This window comes from Aspergillus karnatakaensis (assembly GCF_047715665.1).
Source record: "Aspergillus karnatakaensis strain CBS 102800 unplaced genomic scaffold BJY04scaffold_5, whole genome shotgun sequence".
In the NCBI taxonomy this organism is placed as follows: Eukaryota; Fungi; Ascomycota; class Eurotiomycetes; order Eurotiales; family Aspergillaceae; genus Aspergillus; species Aspergillus karnatakaensis.
In genome coordinates this window covers 188,355-205,373 of record NW_027395717.1, presented here as the reverse complement: position 1 = coordinate 205,373, position 17,019 = coordinate 188,355, and the positions used below count along the sequence as shown (strand labels likewise).

General features: G+C 51.6%; 11 protein-coding genes across 11 annotated transcripts; 7 read left to right on the top strand and 4 right to left on the bottom strand.

The window, feature by feature from the left end:
• Window positions 1–768: 768 nt before the first annotated feature.
• Window positions 769–1,895, top strand: BJY04DRAFT_213992 (TauD/TfdA dioxygenase family protein; the record flags this gene model as incomplete). The annotated part of the gene is made up of 2 exons (XM_073715086.1): window positions 769–982; window positions 1,042–1,895. 2 exons carry the CDS (start codon window positions 769–771, stop codon window positions 1,893–1,895), a joined length of 1,068 nt encoding a protein of 355 aa, XP_073575608.1.
• Window positions 1,896–1,947: 52 nt separating this feature from the next.
• Window positions 1,948–3,880, bottom strand: BJY04DRAFT_179203 (cytochrome P450). Its single transcript, XM_073709868.1, has 3 exons — window positions 3,765–3,880; window positions 3,108–3,704; window positions 1,948–3,061 (listed from the first exon to the last, which is right to left on the bottom strand). The coding sequence occupies exons 1-3, from the start codon at window positions 3,834–3,836 to the stop codon at window positions 2,168–2,170; spliced, it is 1,563 nt and encodes a 520-aa protein (XP_073575607.1). The 5' UTR covers window positions 3,837–3,880; the 3' UTR covers window positions 1,948–2,167.
• BJY04DRAFT_179200 (thioredoxin family protein) lies at window positions 3,881–5,314 on the top strand. Its single transcript, XM_073709867.1, has 3 exons — window positions 3,881–4,650; window positions 4,712–4,790; window positions 4,842–5,314. Exons 1-3 carry the CDS (start codon window positions 4,608–4,610, stop codon window positions 5,134–5,136), a joined length of 417 nt encoding a protein of 138 aa, XP_073575605.1. The 5' UTR covers window positions 3,881–4,607; the 3' UTR covers window positions 5,137–5,314.
• On the top strand, window positions 3,897–4,873 carry BJY04DRAFT_117026 (cytidine deaminase-like protein). The gene is made up of 3 exons (XM_073708273.1): window positions 3,897–4,530; window positions 4,712–4,790; window positions 4,842–4,873. Exon 1 carries the CDS (start codon window positions 4,136–4,138, stop codon window positions 4,511–4,513), a length of 378 nt encoding a protein of 125 aa, XP_073575606.1. The 5' UTR covers window positions 3,897–4,135; the 3' UTR covers window positions 4,514–4,530; window positions 4,712–4,790; window positions 4,842–4,873.
• An 11-nt stretch (window positions 5,315–5,325) lies between the features above and the next one.
• Window positions 5,326–7,247, top strand: BJY04DRAFT_179199 (WD repeat protein). Its single transcript, XM_073709866.1, has one exon. The coding sequence runs from the start codon at window positions 5,789–5,791 to the stop codon at window positions 7,187–7,189; it is 1,401 nt and encodes a 466-aa protein (XP_073575604.1). The 5' UTR covers window positions 5,326–5,788; the 3' UTR covers window positions 7,190–7,247.
• A 220-nt stretch (window positions 7,248–7,467) lies between these two features.
• On the top strand, window positions 7,468–9,257 carry BJY04DRAFT_179198 (DUF914 domain membrane protein). Its single transcript, XM_073709865.1, has 3 exons — window positions 7,468–7,961; window positions 8,021–8,211; window positions 8,278–9,257. The coding sequence occupies exons 1-3, from the start codon at window positions 7,756–7,758 to the stop codon at window positions 9,084–9,086; spliced, it is 1,206 nt and encodes a 401-aa protein (XP_073575603.1). The 5' UTR covers window positions 7,468–7,755; the 3' UTR covers window positions 9,087–9,257.
• Window positions 9,258–9,527: 270 nt separating this feature from the next.
• On the top strand, window positions 9,528–11,689 carry BJY04DRAFT_230077 (uncharacterized protein; the record flags this gene model as incomplete). Its single annotated transcript, XM_073719210.1, has 6 exons — window positions 9,528–9,584; window positions 9,649–9,752; window positions 9,803–9,882; window positions 9,955–10,586; window positions 10,651–11,399; window positions 11,455–11,689. The coding sequence occupies 6 exons, from the start codon at window positions 9,528–9,530 to the stop codon at window positions 11,687–11,689; spliced, it is 1,857 nt and encodes a 618-aa protein (XP_073575602.1).
• A 536-nt stretch (window positions 11,690–12,225) lies between these two features.
• BJY04DRAFT_213986 (cytochrome P450) lies at window positions 12,226–13,860 on the top strand (the record flags this gene model as incomplete). Its single annotated transcript, XM_073715085.1, has 4 exons — window positions 12,226–12,516; window positions 12,568–12,630; window positions 12,706–13,728; window positions 13,789–13,860. 4 exons carry the CDS (start codon window positions 12,226–12,228, stop codon window positions 13,858–13,860), a joined length of 1,449 nt encoding a protein of 482 aa, XP_073575601.1.
• On the bottom strand, window positions 13,856–14,357 carry BJY04DRAFT_179193 (uncharacterized protein). Its single transcript, XM_073709864.1, has one exon. The coding sequence runs from the start codon at window positions 14,295–14,297 to the stop codon at window positions 14,028–14,030; it is 270 nt and encodes an 89-aa protein (XP_073575600.1). The 5' UTR covers window positions 14,298–14,357; the 3' UTR covers window positions 13,856–14,027.
• BJY04DRAFT_213985 (uncharacterized protein) lies at window positions 14,337–15,247 on the bottom strand (the record flags this gene model as incomplete). The annotated part of the gene is made up of 3 exons (XM_073715084.1): window positions 14,337–14,532; window positions 14,627–15,049; window positions 15,099–15,247. The coding sequence occupies 3 exons, from the start codon at window positions 15,245–15,247 to the stop codon at window positions 14,337–14,339; spliced, it is 768 nt and encodes a 255-aa protein (XP_073575599.1).
• Window positions 15,248–15,449: 202 nt separating this feature from the next.
• BJY04DRAFT_179191 (class I SAM-dependent methyltransferase) lies at window positions 15,450–16,963 on the bottom strand. Its single transcript, XM_073709863.1, has one exon. It carries the CDS (start codon window positions 16,544–16,546, stop codon window positions 15,620–15,622), a length of 927 nt encoding a protein of 308 aa, XP_073575598.1. The 5' UTR covers window positions 16,547–16,963; the 3' UTR covers window positions 15,450–15,619.
• Between the last annotated feature and the right edge of the window lie 56 nt (window positions 16,964–17,019).

Here is a 17,019-nt window from a genome sequence, read left to right as displayed (position 1 = left end):
ACGATCGCTTTCATTGCATCATTTGGCCAAGAATGGCTCATCGATAAGAAAATTCGTTTTGCCTCGCGAGCCGAAGAGGCGGACATAATTCGGTGCTTGAAGCATCTCGCAATTGCTTCATGGATGCACGGATGATGCCATCGCGCCGGCACGCAATTCAGCCAACTTCCGTCGTTTTTCAGTTTCCCCTCCCCGCGTTTCGGCGATAAGCTCATTGAAGGCGAGTCTTGACCTCTATGCTTACTGCCGACAAGTAAACTGTCCTACTATCGCCGATATTCTAGGCCTGTGAAGAGTTGAAACCCGAGGCGGGAACGGACTGTGGCTTCGGACTACACCACTTTTCTATCATTATTTACCAATGAGAGTCTTTGCTTTGCAATGAGCATCCAATCCTGTCAGTTACGCCAGATCTTCTTTGTATGTCTCTCGTATTCTCGCGTGGCTCTATGATCGAGATTCTCCGAAACTACCGCCATTGCCTCAGGCAAAGGCGTATAGCGTATACCACCCAGTCATTAAGGAACCCAAACAAGGATAGATAAGCGGCGAGCAACAGTTAAACCATGTAATTGGTGATAAAAGTACCTATAATGCTGCTGGTTTGAACAATGCGAATGGCGGAATATTGCACAATGCGTGCGGGGAATGATGCTGCATGAGAAGACAGTCTATATAACATCATCCCGATTATCCTCTCGACCGAAAGGTAGTATAGTCACTGCGTACTACATCTTCAGCCTCTCTTGTCAGGTCAACAAGCACAATATGGCCCCCTCTCTCACCGAGTCCACCGTCGTGGTCCCCGAGCCCACTCAGAAGAACCAACATCGCGAGCCTCTCCAGCTCAGCGGTGCCCTTAAAGACTATGAATCATTCGACGTTACCCCCGTCATCGGTCATGAATTCCCCACTGCCCAAGTCACCGACTGGCTCAAAGCCCCCAACTCCGACGACCTCATCCGCGATCTCGCCATAACCAGTACGTCCCCTTCCCTAACCCTAACACCCAACCTCATCCCACTGACAAACAAACCACAGTCTCCCAACGCGGCGTCGTCTTCTTCCGCGCCCAAGACGGTCTAACCGACGACCTCCAAAAGGACCTCGTCGACCGTCTTGGCCGTCTCACTGGAAAGCCCTCAACATCCGGCCTGCACATCCACCCGGTCTCCAACGCATCTCGCGAACACAGCACAGGCGACGACGAAATCAGCGTCATCTCCTCAGCGCAGCGCCAGAAGCTCTACCAAGGTCGCAACAGTATCGGCCGCTCAGGCCGCCACGAATGGCATAGCGATATCACATTCGAGCCGATCCCATCCGATTACACACTTCTGCGTCTCACCGAGCTCCCGAAGACAGGAGGCGACACCCTCTGGGCGTCGGGATATGAGGTCTATGATAAGATCTCCCCGCCGTACCGCGCATTCCTTGATACATTGTCTGCGACATATGCGCAGCCAGGCTTCAACAAAGTCGCCGACGCGCATAACTTCAAGATCCACCCTGGGCCCCGCGGCGCGCCTGAGAATGTTGGCGAGGTCCTTTCGGCCGTCCATCCAGTTGTCCGCACGAACCCTGTGACAGGCTGGAAATCAATCTTCGCGGTGGGTCACCATGTTGAAAAAGTGAATGATCTCTCGGATGATGAGAGTAGGCATTTGCTTGACTGGTTTGTGAAGCTTGTTACGGAGAACCATGATCTGCAGGTGCGGTTCCGGTGGCAGAATAAGAATGATTTGGCGATTTGGGATAACCGTAGCGTGTATCATGCTGCGACTTTTGATTATGCCCATCTAGGGCCGAGGACGGGGCATCGGGCTGTGGGGTTGGGCGAGAGGCCGTATTATGATGAGAAGAGTACGAGTCGGAGGGAGGCTTTGGGTTTGTAGATTATGGTTAGTGAGAGCATAGGGGCGACGGGCATGGCAGTTTATCTTCATCGTACATATGAAATTGCTATCAGAATGATATTGAGACCTATTGTCATTAGAGCGAACACCATCAGATTTCCTGTAGGTAAGAAGGTAAAGCGGGACCGTAGCCTGGCTACTCGGACGTGATATCACTAGCGGCTGAAAAATTCGCAATGGGCATAGAGTAGTTTAGAATTCATAACTCATGATACAGATAGAAGAGGTTACAACAAGACGCCATGAACGCCCTAATCCTGCCTTCTCCTCACAACAACATTTGGCCCAGACTTGGAAACAACAAAATGATCCACCATCTTGAAGTGCCCATTCTCGTCCTCGCCAGTCGTATCCGCCGACTCGATATCAAACAAGTATATCACCCGCGCAAGAGTAAGTCGGAGTTCCATGAGCGCCATACTCTTTCCAATGCATCCGCGAGGACCAATGCTGAACGGACAGAATGCTTTGCGGGCAGCATCCACTTCATCTTTTGACACAATCCAGGATGACTCTGCGGTTTTACACACAGATCCTTCAACCCAACGCTCAGGGATGTAGCTGTATGGTTCGTGGAAATAGTCTGGTCTGCGGTGGATTGAGTATGCGGGTGTTCCACATCCTGTTCCTTCAGGGAGGACAAGACCATCAACTGTGACCACAGCATCGGAGGCCTCGCGTGGGATAGGAGCTGGGACAGCCGGTGCAAGGCGCAGCGCCTCGTCAATGCATGCCTTTAGGTACGTCAATTGGTTCAGCTGAGACCCAGTCACGATCTCCTCGACGTCACTGAAGCTGGAGCGGACTTCGTTCTTCAGTTTTTCCATGGCGCTGGGGTTTCGGACGAGGTAGAAGACAGCGGCGGCCAGACTTGTAGATGTTGTGTCGCTGCCAGCAATCATCAGGACGTTGGCCTCACCCCACAGCTCCTGTGTGGCTAGACCCTTGCCGGTTTCGGGATCACGAGCGTTAAGTAGATAGTAGAAAAAGTCCTTCTTCGCCTCTTTTCCGGCTGCGGTTCGCTCCTTGGCTCTCTGGGTGGCTTCTTGTCGCGACTCCATGATGAAGTTCCATCGGTCGTTCGTGAGGCGTCGGATAAAAATTTGGTCAAGATTCCACCTGTCGAGAGGCATCCATAGTCCACACTGCATGCTGTTAGGAATGTATGCAGAGAACATAAATCATACTTACAACGTAGTGTCTATACGCTGCGCGATCGACCAGATGAACCATTCTTCTCTTGGCTCCATCGATCAACATATCAAAGCTCTTTCCAAAGCAAAGCTCTCCCATCACATCATAGGTCAAGTATCCAAACCAGCTGGCCAAGTTGAAGGTGTTGCCACGAGTGACCGGGTCTTCACGGCCAAGAATAGAGCATAGCTGGCGCACATGAAGAAGCATAACATCTTCCATTCCCTTCAATGCATTGTCGGAGAATGCCTGACTCAGAACACGCCTCTTTCTGCCGTGCACAATCTTGTCGATAGCATTGTGCGTGTTGTAGACGCCCTTGATGGCAGGGAACGCATTGTAAAAGTCCGCCTTTCGAAATCGGTTTCCGTGACCGTAAACTTTGTGCAGCCCCTCGACAGTGTTGATAGATACAAAGTTCGGGGCAAGGCGTACATGAGGGCCATATTTCTCATGGAGCGCATGAACCCATAAGTGCCGGTCTCCCTGGACTCCGTGATACAGCTGGACGAAGGGAGAGATAGACGCCAGGAATGGGCCAGGGACTTTTGCGAGAGGGTGAAAGAACCTGGCGTATACGATCCATACTAACGGCTATTCGAGGTACTGTTAGCGCTCCTTCACATGCAAACCAAGGCGACATCGGAGATATACCACAGCTAGACTAGCGATCAGCAGTCCTGCCGACACCGACGACGGCAAAAGTGGGAGTAGTTTTGCTAGCATTCTGTACACAGTATGCTTCTCTGGCAGCCTTACTCCGGGTTCTCCTCCTTGTCTGGCTGTCGTGACGTTCTGGGGGTTATTTAAGTAGGAAGGAGGGTTGACGGCTACCCTCGGTGACCAGACGTAATCACTGTTCGGTTATTGGCGGATTGCCGTCCCCAGACTTCACTCAGTGCCCTCTTTGAAGCAGCACCGTTGCTCATCTCCACGGCCATTGCTTATCAAGGCTTATAAACAGCCGCAGTGGGAGCCGGTATCCGTCCAATTGTGCATCGTTATTCGACAGAAAGACCCGTGAGATGCCGCTGACCGCACAAGAAGCTGCTCTGGTTGAGACAGCCACCTCCACCATCAACAACATCCCGCTGTCTGAAGATTACAGCGTTGCCAGCTCCGCTCTATCTGCTGACGGCAGTATTTTCTCCGGGGTGAATGTGTACCACTTCACCGGGGGCCCTTGTGCAGAACTTGTGGTACTTGGAGTTGCTGCTGCTGCAGGGGCAACGCAACTGACACACATTGTTGCGGTCGGGAACAATGGCCGTGGGATCCTGAGTCCATGCGGTCGGTGTCGTCAGGTTCTGCTGGATCTGCAGCCAGGGATCAAGGTGATTGTAGGTGAAAGAGCAGTGCCCATCGCCGAGCTGCTTCCTTCATCCTATCTGTACTCCGCATAGAGCGGGGTGTGACCAAGGCACGTGACATATCTTCTCCCCATCTCCACTCGGCTTCTGCTTCTTGCAACATTTCCACCCGCTCAGTCGCCATACCATGGAGATTTCTCGCCTGCTCATTATCTTCGCCATCTATCTCGGTATGTCTCTCCACAGCAGTCCTCAATTCAAATTCCTTCTCTAACCGCAGTTAATTTCCAGTCTTCCGCTACATCCGCGGCCGCAGCACCGATTCCTCCGCTACCACCATGTCGCACGGAAAAGTGATCCAAGTGGACAAGTATGTCTCAGCCACGACTGCCCCATAAGTGCTTCACTAACTCGCCTATAGCCCTGTCATCTTCAAAGCCCTCACCTCCTCCGGTCCCGTCGTCGTCGACTTCTTCGCTACATGGTGCGGACCATGCAAAGCCATTGCCCCCGTGATCGGAAAGCTCAGCGAGACCTACACAGACGTGAAGTTCCTTCAGGTTGATGTCGACAAGGCCCGCTCAATCGCGCAGGAACACGAAATCAGAGCTATGCCTACCTTCGTTCTCTACAAGGATGGAAAGTTGTTGGACAAGCGCGTCGTTGGTGGGAACGTGAAGGAGCTGGAGGAGGGCATCAAGAACATCATTGCGTAAAGCAGTGCAGTCTGATATGCGGAATCTATTCATTGTTTGAAGCTCGATTCAGCGTTGTTGATGGTCTCGTTATGTACAAATTCGAATGCGCCCTCACTAAATACTCCCAGACGGTCTTAACTATCCCTTTCCGTAGTCTGCTGTGCACACGAGCATATAACTCCCCAAGGTACCCGGCACCCTGGAGACCCCGCACTCGGTCCTCTGGGATCGTATTGAATAGCATCATACCTTAGATCGGGCTTATAGGTGTGGAATGATCTACAATATATTGATCATCATGCTGTCTTTCCTTGTTCTGCATACGAAGTAGTTGTAACAAAATCGAAGGGCAGATATATATTTCTTCTGTCGATCGTCAGATGCCAAGGGATACCACAGGACTCCAGTCACCAGTGTAGGCTCGTCTAACAACAATTGTAAAGCCTCTGAGTACATACTTGAGCTAGAGTTTCTTTCCGGCAAACAAATCTGAAGCTCTTGTTGATTAATTCACCATGCACATGGTCTGGAGCATAAAATGCTATGCAGAGGCATGAACCCTGTTACATAAGCAGCACCTCCTCCACACTTCCAAGTCTCATCCTCTGCTGCTCCCTTGACTCTTGTCTTTTTCCCTTTTCTTCAATACAACTCTGACCCGGCCTGATGAATGAATTCATATCTTTTGAACAGGGCCTTGGGCACAGTGAGCCTCTCAGCCTTCCATTCCGCTCAGACCACGCGTCTCGTCCACAACCTTGAGCCGGCACCTGGCATTCGCTTCTCCAGCACGAAGAGCAGCAGCTCCGAATCAGATGAGGGTTTCGCCCACAAAGCTGGCGCAAACGTGCTAGCTATTGATCAGTATGAAGGAAGATTCATGGTCTCTGGAGGTGCGGACGCCTCAGTACACTTATGGGATCTTGAGTCACGAGCTGCCGAGCTCAATTACACCCACGAACCGGTTAGCTCCATTAACAAGTTCTCGCACGACGCGGCGCATACGCATGCCATCACCTCTGTTTCCATTTATCCGTTCGATCCTACCCCTTCTACAGTAATAACAACATCGCACGATGGAACACTGAAACTCTCGGCTCTGCAACCGGAAGCAATCACGCCTGTCCATACATTCAACCTCGATTGTACACCGTACACGCATTCCCTCTCCTCCCATCCGAGTTCGCCGTTACTCGTTGCTGTTGGTACATCCGAGAAGCAGGTGCGTCTTCTCGACCTGCGATCCGGACTATCCACCCATGGCCTCCCCGGACACAGCTCAGCCGTTCTCTCTGTGTCTTGGGCACCACACCAACCCCACATACTCGCGTCGGGATCAACAGACAACCGAGTGATTTTGTTTGATATCCGTCGCGCAGGACACAACTCGGCTATTGCTACCCTTGACATGGATGATGCAGTGGGCCTTGTCAGTCCGCGTAGTGCGCCGGCGTCATATCGCAGTCGCGCGGCTTTTTCATCCCACGCTCGAGCGCATAATGGTGCCGTGACTGGAGTACGCTGGACCTCAGACGGGTCATACCTGGTAACGGCTGGACAGGATGCGCGGATTCGGGTTTGGCAGGCAGCTACCGGCGCCAACACGCTTGTCCACTTTGGTCCACGGATTCAGAACACCTCTTCTTCTCATTTAGCGGAAAGGGCGCCGCTAATCATACCACAAGGATACATGGGTGCGGGTCAGGAGACACTGCTCTGGGCAAACTTTAATGATTTAGACGAGCGAGGGGAAATTTTTGTTCTGGAACTTCGTGAGGGAACGTTTATCAAGCGTCTCCGTGTGCCGGGTCTTATGGCTCGCCGACCGCCGACCCAAGGTCGCTCTAACGCTCTCAGCGCCGCACGAATCAACTCGTTAGCATGGCGTGGGAACGGTGCCTCTGGCGAAGGCGTCGAAGTGTTCTCGGCGCATGGCGATGGAACAGTAAAGACATGGGCCTCCCGAGAATCAGAAGAAGCTCCGACAGAGGCAGAAGAGATCGAGCAAGCGGATCGCAAGCGTAAACGGGATGTACTTGAGGAGGTATACCGGGGGTTTATGTCAGTCTAGATGATCAAATGCCATGTTTTGCCAAGTACGGCCGCCTTCTAAGCTCAGTGCTCGCCACCTCGTTATCTGGTTGGATCTGTATGGGTAGGAAAACTCAGCCGACCGAGATCAAAGCGAGTTGCAGAGCTTGGCTCGGAGACCACCGATGACACTCCACTTCCCAGTTCCCACTCCCGTTGACAGCAAGGGTCAAATTCGAATATCTGATTGGCACTGACAGCCCCCACGAGGTCTCGGGGTCAGCAAGATCTCGAGCCCAGGCCAGCTGTTGCCCAATAAGGAACCACTTCCGGCCCGCCGCCTCGGGTCTAGCTGCACTTGCAGCAACTTTTCTCTGCTCTCCTCGCGCTCTTTGCTTTTTTTTCTTCTCTGCATTCCTGCACATCCCACCTCCTCTCATTGGGATCCTACAAAAGACCGCAGACGAGCGACTTCAGGGAGTTTTGCGCTCGTTCAGGTCTTAAAAGCTCCCGTGGCTGAATTCACTATATATCTCACTGTGGTCGCATATACTTCCCCGCACCTCCAGCGACAGTTACGCTCTATATACCGAGAAACCACCCATAATGTTTTCCATTGACAAGTCCCAAGCGACGGTCACGTCGGTCGCGAATCCCGATGGCGAAGGCCAGACTTCAGCGACGGCTATAGACGCCGGTCCATCTGGAGGGGATTCCAGTCCTGAAACGGCTGCAGACCAAGTTGACAGCGAAAAGAAGGGCTTTTTCGCCTACTTCAAGACGAAGGAGTTTTACATCACTCTGCTTCTTGGGTATGGGCTCTTTATAATATCTACACTCTACATCATTTCTCTAACTGGTTTTGCAACAGACAGTTTTTGGCGATCACGAACACCGGTACCAATACCTTCAATACCCTTCTTTCGATGAAGGAGACCTCGATCCCTGCTTTTCAGTCGTTTTTCAACTACTGCTTGTTGAACATTATCTTTACCTCCTACACGATCTATAAATATGGGTTTAAAGGCTGGTGCCAAATGCTATGGAAGCGTGGGTGGAAGTGTGAGTGACCTACCCTGTTGTACCAGGCACATGGTTCACGTTTGGCTAATTGAACCGTGACTGCAGACATTATTCTGTCCTTCTGCGATGTCGAAGGCAACTACTTCATGGTCCTGGCCTATGAATACACCACTATGATGAGCGCACAGCTGATTAACTTCTGGGCCATCGTGATTGTCTGTCTCGTCTCTTTCCTCTTTCTTCGTGTGCGCTATCATGTTTCACAAGTCCTCGGTATTCTCATCTGTATCGGTGGAATGGGTGTCTTGATCGCGTCAGATCACATCCAAGGAACGAACGGAGGCGACATCTCTCGCGGCAACCAGATCAAGGGTGACCTTTTCGCCCTACTAGGAGCCACCTTTTACGGTCTCGCGAACACTGGTGAAGAGTACTTTGTCAGCGCTGCGCCTGTTTATGAAGTCATTGGCCAGATGGGTTTCTTCGGCATGATAATCAACGGCGTTCAGGCCGGAATTTTCGACCGTAAGGACATCCAAAACGCTCACTGGGACGGCCAGGTGGGCGGATATCTGACCGGTTACACCCTGTGTCTGTCGATCTTCTACTCTACCGCGCCGCTCCTCTTCCGCCTCGCATCTGCCGCCTTCTTCAACATCTCCTTGTTGACGATGAACTTCTGGGGTGTTATTATCGGTATCGAGGTTTTCGACTACCATGTCCACTGGATGTATCCGATTGCCTTTGTTCTGATCATTATCGGTCAGCTGATCTACTACCTTGGCCGTAAGGTTCTCGGAGAGTCTCGCAAGCCCTGGCTTGGTCAGAACCAGGAGCGCGGATTCGCTGGTATCTTCACGGCGAAGCGTAAGATCGAGGCATCGGCTGCTGCTGCGCGTACTTCCGCTGCTTAATTGTTTTTGGTTATGAGTATATGAGTGTGATATGTCTAATTGTGGCGTGGCTGATTGGGTCGAGTGAGCTATTCGGTTAGCTGCTCTTTGGATGATATATAGTATGCAATAATCTCAGCTTCCTTTATGCGGTAGGATAGCGACTGAATTGAAACAGAGTCTGAGATACGTCAAGACCCAGTACATATGTATAGTAAAAGCAAATAGTGTATAGATCTACAGAGTACTGACCCAATTTTGAAGACTGGATCGGAGAGGATTAGGTAAGCGGAGCGGGTGGATGGAGAAACAGGCACACCCACAACTGCGAGAAACTGCGAACCTCTCAAGCCCCCAGCCTTCTTTCAAAGTTTCCATCTTCGCTTAGATAATGTCTATTACGCAAGGTTGCATTTACTTTTTATTGTCCACCCAATAACATGAGGTTGCTGTCAGTTCACGATGCAAGTTTCCACCTCTAGAAGGTCCACTGCCTGTGACGCTTGCTTTAGGCGGAAGGTATGTTTGAATCCTATCCAGAAGAAGCATATCTGATTAATTGCTTATTCTGAGCCCTGTCTAGATTAAATGCGACAGTGCTCGGCCCCGCTGTAATTGGTGTCACCATCGTCAGTCAGATTGCACTTATACCCGCAATCGGTCTGACCAGTCTGTTAAGAAAAAAGGGTGAGTTAATCTTCCCGACTCATCAGCTCTATACTTACCATGCCCCGCAGTAGTAATGTTGGCCGGAAATGGAGTCTTATAGATCGGATACGCCGCATCGATGAGCTGCGGGCCGAATCTGGATCGACGGGTAAGCTGTTCTACTCCAGATGAGCACTGGCAGTGCTAATGGTGCGATCAGAGTCCCAAGTCCGTCTTGTAGACGACACACCGACGGCTCGCTCGCCTGTCGAGCCTCGTGAATCACCTGGACCGATTCAACTTCTGCCTGCATCCAGACTCATCCATTTTGCCGGATGGAAGATAGGTAACATCTGTCCTGCTCAGCCCGCAGTCCCAACATTCTGCCCCGAGGGTATTCAATGGATCCAATCGCGAGCAGGAACAGCCGTGCCGTTCCCAAATGTGCAAAATATGCCATGGGAAAAGCCAAAACTATCTGTGCAAAACCACATCTTTGTTCAGCGGAGAACATCCTTTCGACGACTCGATCTCCCGGCTCAAGAAGTGCTTTCCCGCTATCTAGATGCATATTGGTCCTCTGCGATACATGCCTTGTTACCTGTCATTGATTCTTCACTGTTCTCCCAGACAATTGCTACCGCTTATTCCAGAATTGCAAATGGGGATGATGCCACCTACCAAAGCTCAAGAGCATGCATATTCGCTCTCCTTGCTCTGATATCAGGTGTGGACTATACACGAGCTTCATGCACTGCACCGATACCTCCAAGTATTTCACGAGATGAATACATCTTCGAAGCGCGCGGACTCTTGCCCTCTATCATATACGAAGGGTTTAACCTGGACGCACTGCAGGTTACTGTTATTCTGGTAGGTCGACATGAAGGAAAGCCACCGCTGTAAATTGGGAGTAGCGTAATAATACTTCTCATAGGCTATAATTGGCGTTATGACCGGCGAACTGCAGACTGCGACTCACTATGTCTCCATCTCCTCACGTTCTATAATCGCCGTGGGGGTGCATACTATGGAAGATCCGCCCCAAGGACTCGACTCTGAAGAGACACGGGTTAGGAAGCACCTTCGAAACCTCTTCTGGGTCTGTTATGTACTGGATAAGGACATATCGTTGCGCACTGGACAAAGCCACTGTCTACGGGACGAAGACTGCAACCTGACACTACCGCATGAATACACAAAGGACCTTTTCTCACGAATGGTCTACTCATCTTCGCCAGGGCATATGGATGGTTTACTTTTCCCGGTAGAATTACGGCTGAGCATGATAAAATCTTGGATATTCAACGCCCTGTATTCATATCAGGGCTTGCAGAAGAGCGATGCAGAAATAATCCGGCTCATTCGAGAACTGGACGACGAACTCGAGCGGTGGCGACTCTCTATTCCAGCCGAGTTGAGGCCAACCTTGTCCTATGGGAAAGATGCCACTAAACATCCGAATGGGATGACAATGTACCTTGTCATTGTACACCTAAACTACTACTTCTGCATCAACATTATCCACCTCGCTGGAAGCCGCTGCGAGTCGTGGCGCTCGGCCTGCTCCTCGCCAGGAATGATTGATGGGTTGAAGTCCAGCCTGACGCTGTCTGTGCAGGCAAGCAGATCTCTATTACTCTTCTTGCAAGATGCCGAAAGTGCGATCAGTACAGGCAGCTTCTGGTGAGTGACTAGTCCCGCGTTGTTTTCTAGCAATCACTGACCGGACCACGCACAGGTCGTTACTGTTCTACCCGATGGCCGCGATCGTTACACTATTTTGTAACCTTCTAGAAGCCCCGAATGCTATCACTGCCGTCGAGGATACACGGCTTCTTACAGTGGCTGAATATACGTTTGAGCGTGTCTTTCTGCGGCAGATCTCTCATATTGATCAAGCTGGGCATATAAAAGCCATAACGAGCTTTGTCTCTCAGCTTCGACAGATCGCACAACAGGCGCAACAAAAATAAATATAGCCTGGGAATAAACTCTTGAGTGCCGTTCCTACGGCGTTACGCGATAGGGTAGGTATCCTTATCTCTACGTATGGATATAGCTCACGGGCCTCCCCTGAGAAGATGATGAGCTCGCCCGAATTGCCTAGAGATTTGCTCTTCTCACCCTCACCCTCGTGCACCGTTCCTCACCAGGACTCCGTATTTGATACGGAGGTTGTATGGAGACTTGCTTCTCGATCTGCATTCCGCAGATCGTTTACATTTTCAAAACTCCTAGCCTGGATGTGGGACCTTTCGTCATGCATATTTCCACGGATTTACCCCGATTAGATATCAGGAAAATGGCACACGATCTGCACCACGATGTCTCTCCTCAGTCACATATTTCCGCTGAGCTAATACGGAGTAGAACATGTATACATCCCCACCGCTGCCCTCTGATGCTCATCTACCTATAAATTGTTCCTGCCTGTACTCTCAGTATCTCAATCTCCTCCTGCCTGTTCTGCCGTGAACCAGCTTATCATAAAGTCACAACTACCTTTAATATGTCTTACTATTCACCCTTATTGCTCGCATTTCTAAGTCCTCTGGCTGTCATAATCCTGACAGTTTATCGTCTCTTCTTTCACCCTCTGCACCATGTCCCCGGCCCGCTCCTGGCACGGATCACGGAGCTCTGGCGAACATCACGATACTTCCAGGGAACATGGCATGATGATATCCTAAGCCTCCATCGCCGGTACGGATCAGTCGTCAGAATCGCGCCGAATGAAGTCAGCGTCGTTCATCCAGATCTCGCTAGCACGGTTTATAGTTACCAAAGGGGGACCAAAAAGGTTGGCTGATTGTCTACGATCTGGACGGTTCGCACAATCTAATTCTGATAGACCGATTGGTACGATACGTGGAAAGCACTTGGGGGATCCAAGTCAAATAGTACGGCGAATTCGGTAACAAATCCGTGTCTAGATCCATGATGCTTGGTTTATGTGGACGTTCTGCTAACCTCAACGGCCCGTGCGTAGTTTTTCAACACCACAAACCCACACGAGCATGCCTTCCTTCGCAAGCGCGTGTCTTCCGTCTACAGCATGTCCTATATCCTTTCCCTCGACGCGAAGATTCAGCCAGTCCTCGACTCTTTTCTTGATAAGGTCAGCTCCCTCGCCGACGCTAAGTCTCAGGTGAATCTCAGTCATTGGTCTTCATACTTCACCTACGACGTTGTAGGGAAGCTCTGCCTTGGCCAACAAATGGGCTTCATCGAGAATGGGGAAGATAAGGACAACTTCATCCAGACAATCCATGACACGATGTACTGGTGTGCAAATATGGGACACTTGCCTGGCCAGGCGTTTCCAATAATGCACCCTGCGATAGTCCGGCTCGGACAGCTTTTGGGCTTGCGGGAGACGAATTGGAGTGCTTCGTTTGTGAAGATGTGCGTTGGACACGTACTCGATCGCACAAAGGCAGCTAGCCCCGAGGAACGAAAAGCCCAACAAGGTGATACTGACATGCTCGACCACTTCCTCGCCATGAAAGACCCAACCGGCCGGCCAGCGTCGATGTCCGCGATCATGGCTGAGATCGGTAATCTGCTTGCAGCTGGTGCTGATACGACCTCGGTGGCTGTTAAAGCTGTGCTTGGGCCAATCTTGAGGGATAGGGTGCGGTATCGCCGGCTTCAGGATGAGCTTCTTGCCGCAGTTTTATCGTCAACGTCAATGAACGGAAAAGAAAATGGCCAGATCTTGCCCTACTCGGTTCAAAAGGATCTGCCGTTTCTGTCGGCTTGTATCGAGGAGGGCTTTCGAATGCACCCGAGCATTGTATATCAGCTTCCGCGCAAGGCACCGGCGGAAGGAATTACGTTTGATGGGTACTTCATTCCTTCGAGTGCCACGATTTCTATGAGTCCGCTTGCACAGAATAGATGTAAGTCTATCTTTGGAACTGACGCGGATAAATGGAGGCCGGAGAGGTGGATTGCTGGCGAGGGGAGCAGCGAGAAGGTAATCAAAGGCATGGAGAGGAACCTTGCAAGCGTAAGATAGAGCTCTTATCCAATCTGGCTGTTGTTGTGGCGTGCGCTAATATGGAATCAGTTTGGATATGGCTCCCGAACTTGTATTGGACGAAATCTGGCGACGTATGAGATCTATAAGTTTGTGAGCTAGCTATTGCTCCGCTTTCACGTGGAGCTTGTGAATCCGGATCAACCATGCAAGGTCCGTTCCCTCTGGTTCGCAGAGATTGGTGATATGGTTGTCACGCTGAGAGAGATGAGAGGGTAGACAAGCGGTGCATCCGTAATTCGAACTACAAAGGTCAAAGGCCCTGACAATTACAGCACCAAATACCAAGCAGCAAATACTAAACCACTCCTAAGCCACCCGAGCCCCATCTCGCTATATAAACTTGCACCATCATTACCGCCATAATCCAGATTCGCTGAATTGTTCTGCCACCCCACCGTCGGCGTCCAAGTCACCGGCGTCCGATTGTTCAGGATATCAGACCGGGCATCGTCGATCCTCCCCCAGAACTCAATTGAGGCCCGCCCCGCAAGCGGTGGCGCGTCATCCACGAGACCTCCCTCATCATGTAGCCTCATGCGAGCCCATCCCTCGATGCCTAACCTGGCCGAGTGTGCTTAAAAGGTCAGTGAGAGGGTCGGGTCTGTTATCTCGGGCAGCGCGCCAAAATCGCTTGCGCCCCAGAAACCCGCGATCCACCAAGCCTCATTGCGGGCACAGGTGCTCATGTTTGTGTGCCATGGCTCTATGCTTGGTGCCACGGTGAGGTTGGATGTGCCATGGACGTGGAAGGGGGCGTTGGGGGAGACGGAGCTGGATTCAGTGACCGTTAGATTGAAAGACGGGTCCCAGTGAGTGGTTGAGTATCGGTGACTATTAGGATTCGGGTCCGCTGTTAGCGCCGTACTTCACGGAGAGGCAAATGTTTATCTGAATACTCAGCAGCCCGACATGAACGACGCCGAGCAAGCGAGAGTCGCGACGGCAAGAGACAGGAACCGGGGCTGAAGGCACGCACAAAAAGTTGATGGACTCGAAAATCCAGGGTTGATCCTTAAACTGGTCTTCGGGTGAGTTGACATCACTGAGATTGGTTTGGTGCTCGGTGAAATTGGAGTATGAGGTGGTCAGTCTCAGGTTGATTGGGTTCTTGTTTTGTGGTCTCTCCTCTTCGCTTTCTGTTTTGGTGACTGCCAGGATCCCGGGATAGGAGAAGAAGTAGCTGTAACCCTGCAGCTGGTCGCAGAGCTCCACCCCTTCGTCTTCGTAGAGCTCGGGATCTCGGAATCGGAGGTCGCTGATTGTGAATGTTACGCTGCCATTGTAATATCTGTGCTTGCGCGGTTAGTTTGGCTCGGTATAGAAGCCAGAATACGTACGATCCTATCCAGGTGTAATGGTAATAGTCCAGCCCCGTTATGTTGTTCGGGCGAAAGTTTGATGCTGGATCATATGTTGAATCTGTTCTGCCCTGTACATTTACTGCGCATGTAGAGAGGAGGAGTGCAATTGCGCAGATATCTCGCATGGCGACCTGCATGTGACGGTACGTCTGGGCAAGTAGACAGATATAACTAGGCGAAAACTCTCGAGGAGAGGCTGCTTTTGTATGGTGAAGAGTGAATACGAGCTTTAGCTTGCTTGGGAGCGGGACCTGCGATGGTGCAGGGGATAGTGAGCTTGGCTGCCTTGGCGGTTAAGCTGAAAGATGATCAAGAGTAGGTTGGAGTGTAGTAGGATTTGCTTATCTAGTCCTATGCCAGCAGGTGTGAGCTCAGATTGTATAGTAGTGAAGTACCTGGCCTCGGCCTAGTGTATATCATGCACAACCAGGCAATCTATAGACACTACAACAAGGTATAGTGCATCTAGCATTCGATATCTAAGATCTATCCCGTTTCTATTTCTCCCTCTTCACAATCAAAAGAAACCCCTGCGCCGACCCGCGGATCCTCTCCTTCCCCAGCTCCTGCCCGGCATCCCTCAACAACTTCTCAACATCCCTCCGGAACCTCCTCACAATATCCTGCTCCGTCCCCACAGCCTCAGGATGTGCCTCCCTCCACCTCGTAACAGGACTCATCGTCCCAATCATCTTCTCAAACGTCCCTAGATCAACCTCCGGCTGCCCCTTGGCCAAAAACTCATCAACCCCATCCCAATCCTTCCGAAAGAAACTATCCTTCTCGAACCCCTCAACAGCCGGCTCAACCGTCCACGGCAGCCTCAAATCCTTGTATAGCCCCCGCGTGAGCAGATTCCCCGGCGCGAAAAACGGCCTCATCTCCTCCTCGAACACCTCCACCCGCGCATCAATCGCCTCGGCATTCGGCGTAGCGCGGTCCGCACGCAGACCCCCACTCGCCCAGATCGCTACCGAGCCACCGGGTTTGAGGACCCGCGCCGCGCTCTTCCAGAACTTCGGCATGTCGAACCAGTGCGCTGCGGTGGCGGCCACAATCAAGTCGACGGAGCCATCTGCGATCGGCGGCGAGAGGTTGCTTCCGATTTCCTCTGCGCTGGAGACCTCGAACCGTATCTTCCCTTGCGCTAGCGCATTCGGGTCGGATAATGACCGCGCGGTCTGGATCATTCCCTCGGAGGGGTCGAGGCCTGTTGTTTGTGTGAAATGCTTGCTGAGGTTCTGCGCGACATTTCCGGGGCCTGTTCCGAGGTCGACGAGGCTGTCGAGTTGGCCGCCTGTGGAGGTGTGGTGGGAGATGATGGTGGAGTAGAGAGCGGGGTGGTAATCGAGGCGGTTCTGGGCGTAGGATTTGCCCTGTTCGGGGGTGTAGTCGCGGAAGGTTTGTTCTGTTTGGACGGGCATTTTGGCGGTGTTTACTGAATTGTGCTTGAGTGAGAGGAAGAAAGTGATGATGCTGACGAGGGGCTAGGCGGCATTATTATGGTGGATGAGGGGGAGTGGAGGCTAATTCCGTTGGGGCAAGGTGCGCGCACTCCCTCCGGCTTTCGGCACATGGGGCCATCTCACTGTTCTTACTCCCTGGTGAGGGAAACAGTTGACCAGAATTGTTGAGGTCGCTGGGAGAAACCTAGTTGGAGGTCAAAGTAAATGACTCTAGGCTCAATGTCCGATGGTCGCGTTGGACCCTAAGTTGACCTACCTAGTTAGGGCCACGCTCGGACTTTCCCCGGACCATCTTTCGCTCTCGCAGGCAGCTGGCTATCAGCAATGGCGCGTTCTAGATACAAAGCAGGGGCTTATCGTTCTATTTGATAGATCTAAGATCAAATCTTAAACCTAGTTCCTGGGGGTTAGCCGCAGCCATGGTGTGGCTG